The 17,186-nt window shown below is 40.5% G+C and overlaps 1 protein-coding gene across 3 annotated transcripts in view; it reads left to right on the forward strand.

Moving 5' to 3' along the window:
* Positions 1–17,186, forward strand: part of LOC110069288 (uncharacterized) — an 83,465-nt gene that overhangs the window by 63,514 nt on the left and 2,765 nt on the right. For all 3 annotated transcript variants that reach the window (XM_089284070.1, XM_089284071.1, XM_089284072.1), the window contains 13 exons: positions 5,538–5,645; positions 8,520–8,573; positions 9,998–10,051; positions 10,635–10,688; positions 11,865–11,918; positions 12,238–12,291; positions 12,755–12,790; positions 13,377–13,394; positions 14,275–14,292; positions 14,913–14,948; positions 15,444–15,473; positions 15,981–16,046; positions 16,530–16,586. In XM_089284070.1, the coding sequence (XP_089140196.1) occupies positions 5,538–5,645; positions 8,520–8,573; positions 9,998–10,051; positions 10,635–10,688; positions 11,865–11,918; positions 12,238–12,291; positions 12,755–12,790; positions 13,377–13,394; positions 14,275–14,292; positions 14,913–14,948; positions 15,444–15,473; positions 15,981–16,046; positions 16,530–16,586 (639 nt within the window). The remainder of the gene's footprint in view (positions 1–5,537; positions 5,646–8,519; positions 8,574–9,997; positions 10,052–10,634; positions 10,689–11,864; positions 11,919–12,237; positions 12,292–12,754; positions 12,791–13,376; positions 13,395–14,274; positions 14,293–14,912; positions 14,949–15,443; positions 15,474–15,980; positions 16,047–16,529; positions 16,587–17,186) is intronic.

Genomic DNA, 17,186 nt, shown 5'->3' on the forward strand with positions numbered 1-17,186 from the left:
TGAAAAGGGTCTGACACACATATATAAGAAAGCAATTTATTATTTTCCAATTCGTTATTTTTGCTTTGCTACGCTCCAAAATTGAATTTTGGCCGAACTGAGGTTGCCGACCGTGATCAGAAAGGTAAAATTCAGCGATTTTGTGAAGCGTGCTACATCGCCTAAAATGCAGCTCACGGAATTTCGTTTTCATGCAAATTTTAAGGTACGTTCATTACTTTGACTGACGAAATATGGAAACTTTTCGAAAAATTCTAAGCTTACCAGCGAGGCTGGAAGACACCCTACTCCGAGGCCTTTGATCACATACTAAACTTAAGCCAAATTTGGCGGGGAAAATCTCAAAAGTTGGGTCTAAATGAAGCCTAAAAAGCAAATCACAGTAAATTTCATACCTTAATAAACCGTTCTGCCACAAAATCTGCCACAGTCAGTGTGTTTACGTAGCTATCGCTCGTGTCAAAGCTCAGTTGCATAACCCTATCACCCGGTGAAAATACATCTTCTTCCGTTCAGGTTCCTTTGTTGACCTCCTGAGTAGTGGCAAATAGCTTCCTTTAATACTTGTGTACACTCTAGATACAGTTTTGAGGTGAAGGTTGCGTTAAAGTTTGATCAATTCTCAAGACTTGCGAGACTCCAAAAGTGAGTAAGAAAATCGTAAGTTTTCATTTACCGTTTAATGGCAACTGAATCCTGTACTACTGCCAAGACTACTGGGAGCTTGAGGGCTATATGCCCGAATCTGAAAAACAACAACAACGAACACTTGCCGGTTGCATCGCTGGGAAATGAACCTGAATGAACACGACACGCTTGAATGAAACTATGTTTTGCGATGAATGATGGGCTTAACTTCTGTTTTATGCTTGATGCTTGTCTTTTAGTATCTTGCACAGCGCATAAAATAAACTTCGGGATCCGTTTGTCGGGTCGTTTATACAACGAAAGCTGCACCGGCTTCGTCAAAATGTCACACAAGTTGTAACGTGACCAATTACCCGGGAGGGGGTACTCCCTTATATGGGCTATAGAGGTATCTGTATGTGAGGCCCCAAAGGGTAGAGTTTTTCAGCCGTTTGGGTCATAAATAGGGTATCGATTTTGGCCATTTTGGTTATAAATTGGGTATGGTTTTAGCACTCTAGTCTTGAATTGGGTATGTTTCTTAGCAGAAGCTACTTTTTCATCATTATCAATAGGACCTTCAACAAAAGCCATTCATAACGTATGTTTAATGCAACTGTGTCAGCCGCAACGGTCATAAATAGGCTATCGAATTTTTGGTCAGGTCATAAATAGGGTGGCAAAAAACGCAGAGTTTGGTCATAAAGAGGGTAAGGGTTTTGGGAAGTGGGCCGCACACACCCAACCAACTTTACTGGAAGTACTCCCTCTTGGCCAATTACCAGGAGCCGAGGGCAAATCCCCTACCCTACGCGCGCCGACCATTAGATCTGGCAAGATTTTCTCATTTCAATGTTGGTAATGAAAAAGCCACCCATTAATTTTTTGGACTAGGGCAATCTTTTCAGTATGACCGAACGACGACAATCATTGCACCTTTTCAATTTTTATCTACCTTTCCTCGGAAAATATAAGGAGTTGCTAATACGTGAGGGCGGAGGAAGCAGACATGGACCTAAAATTCACTTTTCCTTTCCCGTTATGAGCCGTTCGTTTTTCATAGAAAACACAATGGAAGAAAATCAAAAGATGGGACCAAGAAACCTTCCAAAAAACGTCCATATCGAAGCGCGTGCAGATGTTGAGAGGCCGATTTCTCACTTTGTGTTTATAGGACTACCACCCTTCCCATTTGTTCTGACGACACCAGAATTATTGGCCATAAAAATAGTTTGTCTTTGATTTCTCCGCCTCGCGAAACATGGTTAAGTGATAGGACATGCACTCTTACTGGTATGGGACTCAAGCGTTGGTGCCCGGGAGGTACTCCCTTATATGGGCTATGTAGGTATGGGTGGTCCCAAAGGGTCTGGTATTTCAGCCGTTTTGGTCATAAATGGGATATAATTATCAACTTCTTTCAACAGCAGCGGGGAGGTCGGAGCCGGGGGAGCTGGGAGGGGGCTTTATCCACCCCAATTTCAAGCAAAAAAATACTTGAAATAACAATTTTACAAATATCTCCAGACCCCCCCACAAGTAAGCGCCTATGGCGCTCGCTTGTAAGCCCCCCCCCCCCCCCCCCCCGTAATTCAAACTACGCTCCTCCATCTCTGAGCAGGGGCCCTTAATTGTAAACGATAAGCTCCGACCATGGGATTCAATATCACGATGCTCAAGGCCATGTGAGATCATTTTGAAATTCCCCTCAAAGCCAGAGAGCGGAAGTCTTCTTTAATGAACTTGTAAGCTAAAGGACATGGTGAAGGAATGTTATAAATAGATTCAGTAGATTGCCAATCTCAGTGCAGCGTCGACAAGTCACAGTGTAACTGTCACCAAGCCTTTTCTGTTGTTAAAAAAAAATGTACGGCCAGTGGTGTGTGCTGAACTACGGGCGAAAGGGTTCAATTGCATCTTTTGTTTAATATCTGCTAGGTCCTATCCAGTGATGGTTATGAATAGAAGTCTGTATTATGCTTGCTTAGTTCCTTGCCCACGAGTGGGGATAGGGTCGGAGATCTGGCCATCTGTCCCTATTCTTGGCCACAGCTGCTGCTGCGGCTTACGATGTAAGTCCCAGCTCAGCGCGTTCCTTCTCCACAGTTCTCCGCCATGTTTCCCTTGGCCGTCCTCTACTTCTTTTTCCACTTGGTGCCCAGGATAATGCCACGTGTGGGTTTCGGTTTGGTGCCATACGCAGAACATGACCTATCCACTTCCATCGCCTGCGTCGTACTTGTGTACTGATCTTTTCGATTCCCGCTCTTCTCCGAATTTCATCATTGGGAACACGCATGGGTCAATGGACTTTCAAGATTCTCCTTAGGCATTTGTGAAGAAAGGTGTCAAGCCTTTTTTCATCCACTTTTGTCATTCTCCAAGTCTCGCATCCATACAACAGGACAGCAATGATGTTTGACTTGAAGATCCTCATCTTAGTTTCTCGGCGGGAAGTCTGTATTAACAATACTTTTAATTCAGATATGTTAATGCTCGCGATACATGATATATGTAGAAATGTTATCAAATATGTATTTTCTCTCGGCTATTATGATTTTTACAGGCACCATGTGGATGTAACACTGATGTATGCCGGATGAGATATAACACCTTTAATAAGAAGCCTATCGCATTTTAGGACAATTACGTTCAAAGTCCACACCCCCGCTTGAGTCCCATACCAGTAAGAGTGCATGTCCTATCACTTAACCATATGTTTCGCGAGGCGGAGAAATCAAAGACAAACTGTTTTTATGGCCAATAATTCTGGTGTCGTCAGAACAAATGGGAAGGGTAGTAGTCCTATAAACACCAAGTGAGAAATCGGCCTCTCAACATCTGCACGCACTTCGATATGGACGTTTTTTTGGAAGGTTTCTTGGTCCCATCTTTTGATTTTCTTCCATTGTGTTTTCTGTGAAAAATGAACGGATGATAACGGGAAAGGAAAAGTGAATTTTAGGTCCATGTCTGCTTCCTCCGGCCTCATGTATTAGCAACTCTTTATATTTTCCGAGGAAAGGTAGATAAAAATTGAAAAGGTGCAATGATTGTCGTCGTTCGGTCATACTGAAAAGATTGCACTAGTCCAAAAAATTAATGGGTGGCTTTTTCATTAACAATTTAACAAATAGATTTCATATTATCTAAATTCTCAAAACTTTCCGCCATTTTAAAACACAGAGGAAAAAGTTTTGTAATGATGACGTCAATCGTGCGTCTGTCCTCTAATAGATCATAGGCGAGAACCAATCAAAATGCGAGAATAACTTGGGTTATATAAATTGAAATAGAAAATCTTGCCAAATCTAATGATCGGCGCGCGTGGGGTAGGGGATTTGCCCTCGGCTCCTGGTAATTGGCCCAGAGGGAGTACCTCCAGAAACGTTGATTGGGGGTGTGCGGCCCACTTCCCAAAACCCTTACCCTCTTTATGACCAAACTCTGCGTATTTTGCTACCCTATTTATGACCTGACCAAAAATTCGATAGCCCATTTATGACCGTTGAGGCTGACACAGTTACCTTAAACATACGTTATGAATGGCTTTTGTTGAAGGTCCTATTGATAATGATGAAAAAGTAGCTTCTGCTAAGAAACATACCCAATTCAAGACTAGAGTGCTAAAACCATACCCAATTTATAACCAAAATGGCCAAAATCGATACCCTATTTATGACCCAAACGGCTGAAAAACTCTACCCTTTGGGGCCTCACATACAGATACCTCTATAGCCCATATAAGGGAGTACCCCCTCCCGGGTAATTGGTCACGTTACAACTTGTGTGACATTTTGACGAAGCCGGTGCAGCTTTCGTTGTATAAACGACCCGACAAACGGATCCCGAAGTTTATTAAACGGTAAATGAAAACTTACGATTTTCTTCTTCTCCAAGTGCTACCTCTGCGGCAGAAATTATTGAAGGGTCAGGACGACGGCTACGGTTAATTTCTGCAGACCGGCGCCATTATTTACTTTTGGAGTCTCGTAAGTCTTGAGAATTGATCAACTTTAACGCAACCTTCACCTCAAAACTGTATCTAGAGTGTACACAAGTATTAAAGGAAGCGATTTGCCACTACTCAGAAGGTCAACAAACGAACCTGAACGGAAGAAGATGTATTTTCACCGGGTGATAGGGTTATGCAAATGAGCTTTGACACGAGCGATAGCTATGTAAACACACTGACTGTGGCAGATTTTAATCTGTTCTCGCGTGCAATCCAAGGAGATACCCACCAGCTTGAACTTATAGAACGGTTTATTAAGGTATGAAATTTACTGTGATTTGCTCTTCAGGCTTAATTTAGACCCAACTTTTGAGATTTTCCCCGTCAAATTTGGCTAAAGTTTAGTAGGTGATCAAAGGCCTCGGAGTAGGGTGTCTTCCAGCCTCGCTGGTAAGCTTAGAATTTTTCGAAAAGTTTCCATATTTCGTCAGTCAAAGTAAGGAATGTACCTTAAAATTCGTATGAAAACGAAATTCCGTGAGCTGCATTTTAGGCGACGTAGCACGCTTCACAAAATCGCTGAATTTTACCTTTCTGATCACGGTCGGCAACCTCAGTTCGGCCAAAATTCAATTTTGGCTCGTAGCAAAGCAAAAATAACGAATTGGAAAATAATAAATTGCTTTTTTATATATATATGTGTCAAACCCTTTTCAGTGACAAAAAATGAAGAAAAATTATTTTTGGTCCCGAAGTCGAGTGGACCGCTTTTAGCGGGACTGCCACTTAATTCATCTACAAATGGTTAGACTCGGATAAGGACGGATAAACGTAGAATCCACGCACTTATTGCAAAGGGTTGGGCACGGTGTGGTGCCTTGTCTCACGGGCTGGTGCTTTACATAGGGTTTACCTCTTTGCACCTTAAAAATTGCTATGTGGTTTTTGTTTCCAGGGTCAAGATGGACCACGTGGTTCCCCCGGTATTGAAGGAGCCACCGGTGTGGTCGGACCCACCGGACCATCTGGCGACAAAGGCGCTACGGGCCCAGGAGGAGCTAGGGTAAGTATCACGTGATTATTTCACATTACAGTTGGATAGTTTTAAAGGAGCAGCGTAGTCATGGTATTTTGGCCACGTACAAAATGACCTTTGATAAAAAAATATTAAAGTGAAAAACAAGGATGGTTAAGGATTTAGAAGAATGGCACAGATTACCAAGAACGAGCTTGAAACATTTAGACTGAAATTTTTAAGATGTGCAAACCATGACGTAGCTCCTTTAAGGCAAAACCGTAGACTTCGTGTTTTTTTTTTTTTTTTTTGAAAGGCAATGGTCTTAAAATAGCCATGGCTGACCATGCAAAGGAACTCTTTAACGTGCCACTGAAACGAAATTTTCGTATCTGAGATTTTTGCTTAGTAATAAAGTTTCAACCTTGCTTGGAAACAGCGCGGCCAAAACAGCCTAGTGACGTCACTGGTTGTATTACTCTCATGCCGCGCTGAAAATTTAGAGTGATTATGAGAGAAGAGAATACTGTTCGAAGTCCCCCAAAAAAACATCTGAAGTACATCTCAGAGCTGTAAAGCAGATAATAGCAGTAGTCTTAGACATAAAGAGCTAGAGAGTCGATCCTGGGGCTTTTCAGTCTATTTAATTGGATATTTTCAGGATATTTTATGTAAGCAAGCAAACCAGTGGGAGTTCTTAGATCGCAAAATGATCGGGACTCTTGGTGAAATAGCCAGCACTCAATTAAACAATATCTACACTCATAAAGTAAAAAAGACATGAAAACAAGAGAAAGCGGTCTTTGAAAATATTATCCGGAGTGCTGCTGCACGAATCGCAGCAACAACGCTTCGAATTTTCGAGTCGCTTCGCTTCGAGGAAACCGGACGCTTTGTGAGTTTCACCGTGGACGAGATTGTGCCCCAGTGACCTTTAGTCCAGTTGTATCTGCTACATCCTACAAGTTATCACCACAGCAACAATTTAAGAAACCCTCTTCTTTTATATGAGGGAGCGAATTTAAATTGTGAAGGTAAACTAAGCTGCCATTACCCTACAGGTATGTTTTCAGGAAACGAGAGAAAGCGTGACAATGTCGGCGCCGAAATGTCATATATGCAAATTAGTTCAAATTCGGTTTAATGAGCCTTCGAAAGGAATGTAAACTAGTGATGTTTTAACGAATTGCTTCGAACTTGGATACTATTAAATGAAGATCATAGACATAAGTATGTGCTAAAGAACTCAAAGTAATCCATCGGCCGTGAAATATTGCAATTGGGAGATACGTGTAAAAGAGAAGCGAAATTCCCGCTTTGTTTACACTGATACGTATGCGGCGATAAAGCAAACCCCGCTGCGGATCACAATTTTCAAAGATACATTTTGTCTACCACAAGAACCCTCACTTATTAGTTTCATAAAAAGATGCCCTCTGTTGGCAAAGATGTACTGGACTCAAAGCTTGTGGACCGTTAATAACTTCGTGATTGTGCGGATGGCTGATGCGCTAACGGCTTTTAATGCAGTAAAGTTGCCGAGGATATATTCGAACCTTGTTAACAGACCTTAGATAAACGTGAGAATCCAAATTTCAGAACCAGGCTGAAAACAGACGACGAAATATCGTGTTTAGGCTTCAGGACTTGATATAAAAGTTGCCACACTCGTCTTCGAAATCTCCAGTCGAGTACTCAAGATGTTCGAAAAGTATACTGAGCTGTTCTAATCTGTAGCATTTATTTTGGTGAATCTACACTCTTTGGCGCCCTCGAACGTTTATGATGTGTATTTCCTGTCAAGGCTGGACAGAAATTACAAGGTAGAAACCAGTAGGTATCGACAATATGAAGAATAAACTTGAATAAATCAAGTGAAAACAAGAGAGAATCTATAGCGCTTCTTGCGTGAATACAACCAGTGACATCACAAGGTCCTTAAACTCGGTTCCAGAGCCCGGACACAGTTTTGCTCCAAAAGGTCGATTTCAGCAGCTAAAAAAAGCACTTTCCGTTAGGATTTGACAGAAATAAAACTCACCATTATTTTAAGCACGTTTGAAACTATAAATTGGGCTAATAAAAGAGAGTACGAAAATTTCGTTTCAGTGGCACTTTATATCAAAGTAGGAACAGTAGCGTCCACCTTGCTTGCCTCAGCATCATTCATTAATGGCGTGGTTGTTGCTTAAGTTCTCTTATTTACACTGTTTAGTTGTGGCTAACAGGCGACCCTTTCCACGCTCTCAATCCCAAAATCCTCATGAAGACACATCTTGAAAGATACATTATTCATGAAGTTTCTCAGAGATTTTTCCCGCGAGAAGATTTCACGCTGAGCAACAAACAATGTCGAATATCAAATATTATTAAGCATCCTTAAGCGGGACCTGTTTCTGAATGGGCCATGAATTTTTTTTTTCACCATGCAAGGTGACACATGTAGCTAGAGAGGTTGCTTACATGGATATAACAGAGGGGATCCGCCGTCGTAAGCGATATTTATTCAAACGAAATTAATCAAAACTATCTTCTTCCTGAATGCCGCAGCTTGTGGGTCAGCTTTGAGAGTTTCAATTCATAGTCTAAACACAGATTTTGAAAAACAGTGACATCAGTTTTTCATGCGTCTGTCCTGTTATTGATCATGATCGTCATAACATTGTCAAAGTAGTCATGAAAAACTGACTTCGATTTGTTAAATGCATCCTTCCTCGTACTTATGTTTCCATACAAAGGATTTTTCATATGAATGTGAGGCCTAGGATGTATCAGTATTGTTATTCAAATATCGGCGCCATTTATGCAAAGGGTCTATTGCTGTTACGCAATATCCAGGGACAGTTGTACTGGAGTGAAGAATGAACAGCTCGATTTCTGATAAAGTTAAGTTCTGAGTTTTGTGGATTGGGCTTTTAACAGGGTGATCCAGGCCGCAATGGTAATTACGGAAGTCAAGGAAAGCAAGGAGTTGACGTAAGTTGTTTTTATTTTATTTTATTCTTTTGATATAGACATAAGTAATTTGCTAGAAAATACACCCCTCGTAAAGTTCATTCGAAACTACATCCGGTCCTGAGGCGCGTTTCTCAAAGGTCCCGAAAAGTTTTCGCACCTGGGAAGCCATAGCAAACTCTCAAACTATGTGATTACACAGCTGTTTTATCAGTTCACATGTTCTTAACATAAACAGAGGTTCCATTCCGCACAAGGAGTTTCAGGCGTATACACCTGTTTTTAGATACAGGTTATCTAAAAATGGCTTTGCGGGCCCGGAAATTTCCGGGGCTTTTGAGAAACGGGCCCCTGGGCCGAGCGGCGTATTCTCCATATCGTTGATGACGTCATTTCCCGCTTTTTAACAGTTGTTTGCGCAAACAGTCAGTTGGTCGGTATAATAAAAAGAAAATTACACGGTGGCTTGTAATTACAGTGGAACCCCGGTAATACGACAACCTTCGGGTCATGAAAAATTGGTCGCATTAACGGGATGGTCGTATTAAAGGAGTTCTTTAAATAAGAAAAAGACTGACTGAGCTTTTTTTTGGGCCAGAATAAAGTGGCCGTTAATACGAGGTGGTCGTATTAACGGGTTGGTCGTAAGGCGGGGTTCCACTGTACACGAGAAAATAAAATTAATATGTTCACGCCGCCTTGTATTATCCTCCATGTATTTTGATTTGCATGTTAGGTTTTCTAAAAAGGATTAAAAATGCTTCCGCTCTCAGAAAAAGAAAAACAAGACAGCTAATTGTTGAAGACACAAGCTAATTTTAGTGTGTGGAATAAGTGGACTAACGAACGACCACTCATTTGTATTTTGAACGTGGTAAAAAAGAGGATACTGCCTGTTATCCTGAGACCAGAATGCTTATGCTAAGTATGGTGAGTTCTAAACTGTAAAAAATGGTGATACACTCTGGCAACACAAAATGTTAATGTAGCATTAGTTCTAAGGCATTTAGATATTAAATTTTTTCCAGTAATACATGAGTTTATAATCCATCAAATATTTTCGCTCGTGCGCGATTGGTCTTAACACGTCACGTGACCGAATATTCCCCAGCTAAAACTGGGGAATATCCGAGAATATTCCCCAATTTTCAAAACTGCGCGCGTTGCGAAAAAGATTTGAAGAATAATTAACACGATAGCCTCCATTTGGCGCGAAAATATGCTGGGATATTTGTCCTTGGACATTATCTGTTCCTCGAAGCTCACAGTTTTCCTCGAGTTACGCTCTTGGAAAACTGTTCGCTTCTCGGAACATATAATGTCTGCGGACAAATATCCCAGCATATTTTCGCGCCAAATGGAGGCTATTGTTTATATATCACCAGAGGTTTTTTTCATTGTTTTACAATGTTTGTGTTGTTTCTTATTTATCCGTGTAACACCAGGGTCCAGCTGGTTTCCAGGGAGAGGTAGGAGAGGGCGGAGACGTTGGACCAAAGGTAAGTTTACTTTGACTCACGAGTACTGCGTTTCAATTTTTTTAGGGTTCAGACAACGAATTTTGTTTCCTGACTTTTGTTTCCTGTGCGAGTCATCTCTCCCCATCCAGGTGTATAAAAGACTACCGGCGAAGTTAATGAAACGTAAAATTTAGGAAACAAATTTTTGACAATTTGGGTGTACTTCGCGAGGTTGTTGTCCTTTCCGAATGGTCCGGCAAGCGTTCGATTCGCTACCTGAAATTCAAAATGGAAATTCAAACAGGAATTTTTGGTTGAATGGAAAGCGCCCATTGAGTGGCAGATCTTCAAACACGACTGACGACAACAAAGGTTTTATTTATTTCCACCAGACATCAGTTCTGGTGATCGTTTTATTTTAAATTTTTTTTTATACTTTATTTGTGTCGAAATTGTTTCAGCCGAGGGATAACCCTCTACCAATAGAGGACACCTACCTAAAAAGAAATTACAAAACCTAAGAATAATTTAAAATTTAGTCTATTTGCAAGTTTCATGAAAATAAAAGCATTTTTTGAAAAAAAAAAAAAAAGTAATAATTATTGTTATTTTCATTTCTCAGGGTGACTTTGGATATACTGGAGAACCAGGAAAGCCGGGTGAGCCAGGAATTGAGGTAACTTCATAACTTGATATTGAATTTGTCTTTACGATATTTAAGCAATAGAGCACTCTTTCTGTGTTTACGTAGCCTCATCTAAACACCAGGGGAGTTCGGAGAATTCCAGACAGTTATGCGAACCCGTGACGTCACAACTGACGTCACAACTGTGTTTACATACTCTCATCTAAAGACACCTGGCGACCAACAAGCGGGCACGTAGTATCTCACGTATTTTAAAACAACAGGTAGCCACGAAGACAGGTTGTGGAGATTTGACAAAATCATCAACCAGAGGATTGCCCTGTCGTATAAACAAATGATCAGAAATTGCATTACAAGAATGTAGAGTTCGTAAGTTTTTGACCTCGGCATTTATTGAGAGGTTAAATGCCTGTTGAAAAAAGGAAAAGAGACTCTTCACACTGCTAGACAAGGCTGGCGAAGGAGGCGGCTGAAAGTGCAGCTTGCCAAAAGGTCTGCAAACAAGGCTTTGCTTCTGTTTCCTTAAGATGATTCAAAATCAGTTTTGAAAGCGAAGCAACACCATCTGGAATTCCTCGATGGATTTGGAATGGTCTCATTCTAGGATTTCAGCCACATCAGCTGGCGTTTTTCATCATGATAAACACTTCAAGATGAAAGTGTTTCTCATGAGCTTCCCTTCACGCTAGAGTTTCATCCAAAGGGCCACCATTGCACAATATCACAAACTACTACGTATGGTTATTAATCAAGCGTGGGGTCAAGATGGCTGGAAATTGGATAAGTTCTTTTTTTACGTGTTTGTGGGCTGAGACGGAGTCGAGGCCCATAAACACGCGACAAAAAGAACGAGGCCAATATCCAGCCATCTTGACCATACAAGCTTGGACAATAGAGGATTTATTATATGGCTTTCGAGGGAATTTTTCTTGTGGGGCACAGCGGGTAGTCCCGAGCAGGCAAGATAGCGCCATCTTGTTCGCTCAGGTAGCCAATCACAGTGCAGGATTGGATTCATCTTGCCTTCTAGCAAGGAGTTAGCCATATAATAAAAGAAATTAGTGTTTGATTCCTTTCGTTTCATTGGGCACAGTCTTAGGGGATCAACAGTTTGTCGGTAAAGATAGTAAGCGTGACAATACTCTTAGTTTCAGTAGCTTGTGGCCTTTCCTCCAAAAAAACTGCACTTTTGTATTATTTTTTCAGGGTGAATTGGGTGATCTCGGAAGAAATGGAACAGAAGGCCCACAAGGACCAAAGGTTTAACACTTTACTTGTTATTGACTTCAGTGTTTTATTGCGTTCGAGAGTAACGTGAACGCATACTTATTTCGTCTTGTTCTCCCTGTGTCTCATCCAAGCGAGAAGAATCGAGATTTTCATGAGTGGTTCACATTTTACCCCACCCCCCGAAGATATTTTGTAGGAGCCTTAACACACGTGCGCCATGCAAGTGACGCGAGCGATTATTTTCCGAAAGCAAGTATCGTTGAGTTGTGGTTTTATCTATGATCCCGCTTTTGGAATACCATGTAAAATACGTCAACACATTTAACTTATTTTTGTTTTGTTTTGTTAGGGTGGCACGGGATCTCCTGGCTCTCCAGGTGAACAGGGAGGGCCTGGACCAGAGGTAAGTAATGACTTAAAAAATTATAAAAAAAAAAAAAAAACAGGAAACACTGCCATTTTTTAGACGATGTCCAGTCACTGCACAACAATGGCTTTTAGTATAAATCTATTAGCTTTCTATTATGCCATTCTCTTATGGGCTACGCTACTCACTTCCTATTCTATGGCAGATAGCTAGTAGCCTAGCAGTGTGTGCCCGCTACTTTGTGTTTTCGTAATGTCTGTGAAGAACATTTGAATAATTTACCAGTCGAGTTTTGGACTCGATTTATACTAAAGCGATTGGATTATTCGCTCTCGATTTCAACGCGGAATAGTTGACGAGGGCGCAGCAGCGATGAGAAATCTCGAACTCATGATCTAGTTGTTAATAGCGTATGAGTAGCTCAGCTAATTAAATAGCATCATTTAGATTAGGTCACTAGTAGAATTCTACTAATAATATATATTTGTTATTTTTTTAGGGACGAACTGGCCCTGCAGGTCAACCTGGACTTCAGGTTTGAATACTTGTATTAAAAAATATTTAGTTGATGATGATGGCAATAGTACGTCTGACAAGATCGTAAAATGGTGCAGTTTATTGACCACACTAAAACGCTGGTGCTATAACTGGCAACTGAAGTTTGTGTTAAATTTGTTTTCTTCGGTGTTAAACGGAACAAGTTTTGTAAATGTAAATGAGTGTGTTGAAAGTAATGCAAATGAGGTTTTCCCGATCAAAATGAAGTGGTCTTTACAACTGTGAAAGAGGTTGCAAACGGGTAAAACGCCTCGTTAGTGTTCGGCCGTTGTGATGTTGGTGCTCCTGAACTACAAAACAGCCAGCAGCGGGCCATTGGTGAGGTTCTGTTCGTAGTTTCAATTTCTCTCTCACATCGTTAAATCGTGTCTGTCTCAGCGTGGCAGAGAATTTAACAAACAACTGAGAAACTTAATCAAACCCGAAAAATGTTTATATGAATTAAACACTTGAAAGACCGCTGAACTGTTGTGAAGTTAAAGAACTACAGCCACATGCACGGGTCCTGTACCTATTTTATTTAGTTCCTATTAAATATGACATTTATTTTTCGTTTGTTTCAGGGTGAACGTGGACGACCGGTGAGTTTTTAATTACTTTAACCTTCTTAAGACCAAATAGTAAACATCTTTTAGAACGTTCAACAGTGGATTAATTAATTCTCCTTGTTCAAAGACACAAGGCTGAGTTTCGTTGATAATGCTATGTTCTTTCAATCTGCGAGCGTGAAATTCTGACCATATTTTCATGCAAACTTAGTTAAGCTATATTTATGTTGTTTAGTTCAATGTCCATTTGAATTTTGTGCACTTTTCACCTGTCGTAGGTTTTGGTTTGCTCAGTTTTCCAGTTTTAAACGTCACAATTTTGAGGCGATTTTTAAGGCAAATCTGCCTCGAAGGAAATCTGAAACAGTGTGATATTACCATTTTATATTAACTGGTTGGTGTAATTGGTTCATCGCTGGCCTAAAGACAAACAATTTCAGCTTTTTGAATAACTCACAAGTGCAAATTAACTCCAAACTGAACTAGAAAAACGGTATGATAACTTATTAATAATATAAAGGTGAAAAAATTCGCGTGGAGGAAGTGCCGGAAGATCTTTCTTGAAGCCATTTTTTCCATTCGAGAAAACATTTTTCAAAGTTTCCGCACAAAATTTTGGTCATCATTTTACGTGATATCATTGGCTTAGAAAATTTCCTGTTGTCTTTCAGCCAATCATAATCCAGAATTACGATTGTAATTTGAACTGGTGTTACACTTGAACTGCATTGCTCTCAGCCAATCAGAATCGAGTAATTTTTTTCGTGTATATTATTGCAAACGTAATTTGGACGAAAAATTTTCAAGTTTATCGTTTTTAGCTAAGATTTTTATTAATTACCATTATACGCCGAGATTACGAGCGACAGCGTGAATGTAACTGTAACGTCTTTTTCTTTCCTCCCTGGTTTAGGGTAACGATGGAGATGCGGTAAGTCTTCTACTCTTGGTTTTTTTTCCACCATTATTAAGTGTGAGACACCACTGGGATCAGGTTAGGACTGAAACGAAAAAAAACTTACGAAACGTAGTGTGTTCGTTGGCAAGTTAGAGTAGTGCTCCTTTCCTATTTTATTCTCTGGCTTCACTCAGCCGAGTAGAAAACATTTCTTTTATAAGTAAAGGACACAAATAATACGACAAATAGTGGAGGGAGCTGCCAGGAATAGGGGCTATTCACAAGAAATTGACACACGCTAAATACGGGTTATAAGTGACGGAGAAGAAAACTTAACCAAACCGTAGCAAGCTAGAGAATATACTTAAGAATGCTAGACGCTCTTTTATATAACGATAATTATAGTAAGAGAAAATAAACTCGAGAAAACTGGTCGTTTTTCACAATGAGTGGTTTATAAATGTTTCATTATTCCAGTGGGAAATAATACAATACAACCTAATTTAACATCTAAAAGAAATGTATTATTTTTACAACAATGTCTTGGTACTTCAGTGTTGTTTATCAAGTGTTTATGTTGTAAAACATGGTTAGTAGAGGTCAACGTTAGTTTGGATCGAGTTTTAATGTTCTGATTTTGTTTCGAATCTTAGGGAGATCCGGGTCCCCCCGGTATGCCAGGACCTCAGGTGAGGAGTCTTCAGTTGTTGATGTTGAATGTTGAGTCGGGGGAGGGGGGGGGGGGGGTAGGGATGGGACGCATTGCTCCCATCGGAGTTATGATGGCATTTGTCACGAATGGCGCAAGTACTTTGTTCATGTTCTTTTAGTGAAATTGAAAGAAAAATGTTAAATTCTGAAAATGTAATATGCGCCCAAATGTTTGAAATGTACGTTAAAAGCTGTCATACAAACGAAGTGTGGCGTTCTATGAAAATTGTATCTCACTTCTGACTTATTCCAAATAAAGTGTCGTCGCTCAGGAAGCCTTTGAACTTTTTCCATTTAACCAGTGAATGAGTACCCGTAATGTGCATATTTCAAAAAAACTTGTTCGATTAAGCGTTCTCTTAATCGAGTCGTTTTTACGTATTAGCGTATAGCTCACTTTGAGGATTCCCAAAGGTGCAAAAGCCACTTCCCACCAGATAATTTACTTGTGATATATTTTAAATCTTATTTAGGGACCACCAGGACAGAATCTCCAACAAGCGGTAAGTTTTATCACCGATTTATTTATGATTTATAGATCCCGTAAGTTGTGACACCGTGTTCCAAAGCATTCATGGACGTGTTTTTCTTTTTACTCTTTGTATAACAAACAAATACTTCTTTTAAACACGTAGGTTTTCGTTAAAAAAGCACTGAGCGTTTTAATTGTACGTGGTCGTCTTCGTGCCTTTCTCCCAAATCAGAGGCAGATTCCGTCTAGGGCATTGGGTGTGCTATTGTCAATGTATCAGGCGAGGTTATTCTTCCAGTATGGTCTCAAAGAAGCTTAGTTTATAGCAGATTTATTACGCGACCGAAAAAAACTGGACTTCAACTTCAAGTGCACAATTCTTAATGAGAGTCGAGGTAGCGTTTAATCGTCAGACGTTTTCCAGAATAATTGTTTCACTTTTCGATTCTCTGGCTAGATTAAGTGCAACACTTGAATTACTTTTATTGGCTTTCAATGTTTTTAATATTCTTTTTTCCTTTCCCTCGTATTTTTAAAGCTCTCCGAACTCGGCTCTGGCGACAAAGGACCTGTGCAAGAACGATACCGATTGTACTCTAGCAAGGTAAAACCGTATAAAACTATGGCCACTCGTACCCTTCTACTGTTAATGAAACTTGCCCCGCATGCTTTTACGACCCGGGGAGGCGCGGTCTTCTGAACTGCGGATCGAGCGGTCCAGGTTGGAGTCCTGGCTGGGGACATTGTGTTGTGTGCAAGACACTTAACTCTCACAGTGCCTCTGTCCACCCAGGCGTATAAATAGACACCGGGGAATTTAATGCTGGGGTAACCCAGCAGTGGTCTGGCATTCTATCAGGGGGAGTAGAAATAATCCTAGTCGCTTCATGTGACGGAAGTTGGAGATGAGCCCCAGCCTGATTGCTTGATAGGTTTGAACGCGGACTTAACCTTAGTGCTTTTGGTAGCCTTGGCGGCCGATATTTACGAACGGAGGCCACGTAAATGGTGCTTAGGTATATTAAGTAAATCGCTTTTGTTTGGCGTGCTTTTTATGCCTCTTCTAACAATCTTTTTTTTTTTTTAGCGATCCTCAAGCAAAGTACAGGAGTCGGAGAATAATGCAAAATCCCAGCTATTTATGGTATGTTATTTAATTCTTTATAATTTGCCCTTCTTTTCTCATTAATCGCGTTCGGTTGAAGAATACCTAGTTATGCTAAAGTGCAATTATTATACGATATGGTGCTTCTGGAAATGGACATCTCAAACACTGGCTGAGCCCGCGGTTCTTCTTTAGTCAGTATCTTATAGAAAACGAAGTCTCGTGTAGAGGGTAATTAAGCTTCATTTCCAGTTCCTGTTTTGACTTGTTAAAGTCTTTCAGTACCATGTTTCTGAGAAAAGACCTACCCTTCAACGGACGTATTTGCGTAATTTTTGGCTTAAAGGGTGGTGGTTGGAAAACTGGAAGAGATAGGTTAACTGGGTAAAGATTGTAGACCACACTGAGTCGTGTTTACGTCGACGCAATCATTATGCGACTTTTCGAATGGTTCTCGACTCGTAAGTTAATGGGGAAATAAACTTGCATTTCGTGCGTTTTCCTCGACATACCACTAACGATTACTCGGTACTGGAATATTACAACGATACAAAAATGGCATTATCAGCGTCATTTCTTTGTCTAAGGAAAAGCCGAAGGTTTCATTTGTTAAGGTTTTAGTTTCATGTCAAGTATCTC

The sequence above is a fragment of the Orbicella faveolata genome, unplaced genomic scaffold (genome assembly GCF_042242905.1).
Source record: "Orbicella faveolata isolate gen_17 unplaced genomic scaffold, um_ofav_v1 contig_13, whole genome shotgun sequence".
In the NCBI taxonomy this organism is placed as follows: Eukaryota; Metazoa; Cnidaria; class Anthozoa; order Scleractinia; family Merulinidae; genus Orbicella; species Orbicella faveolata.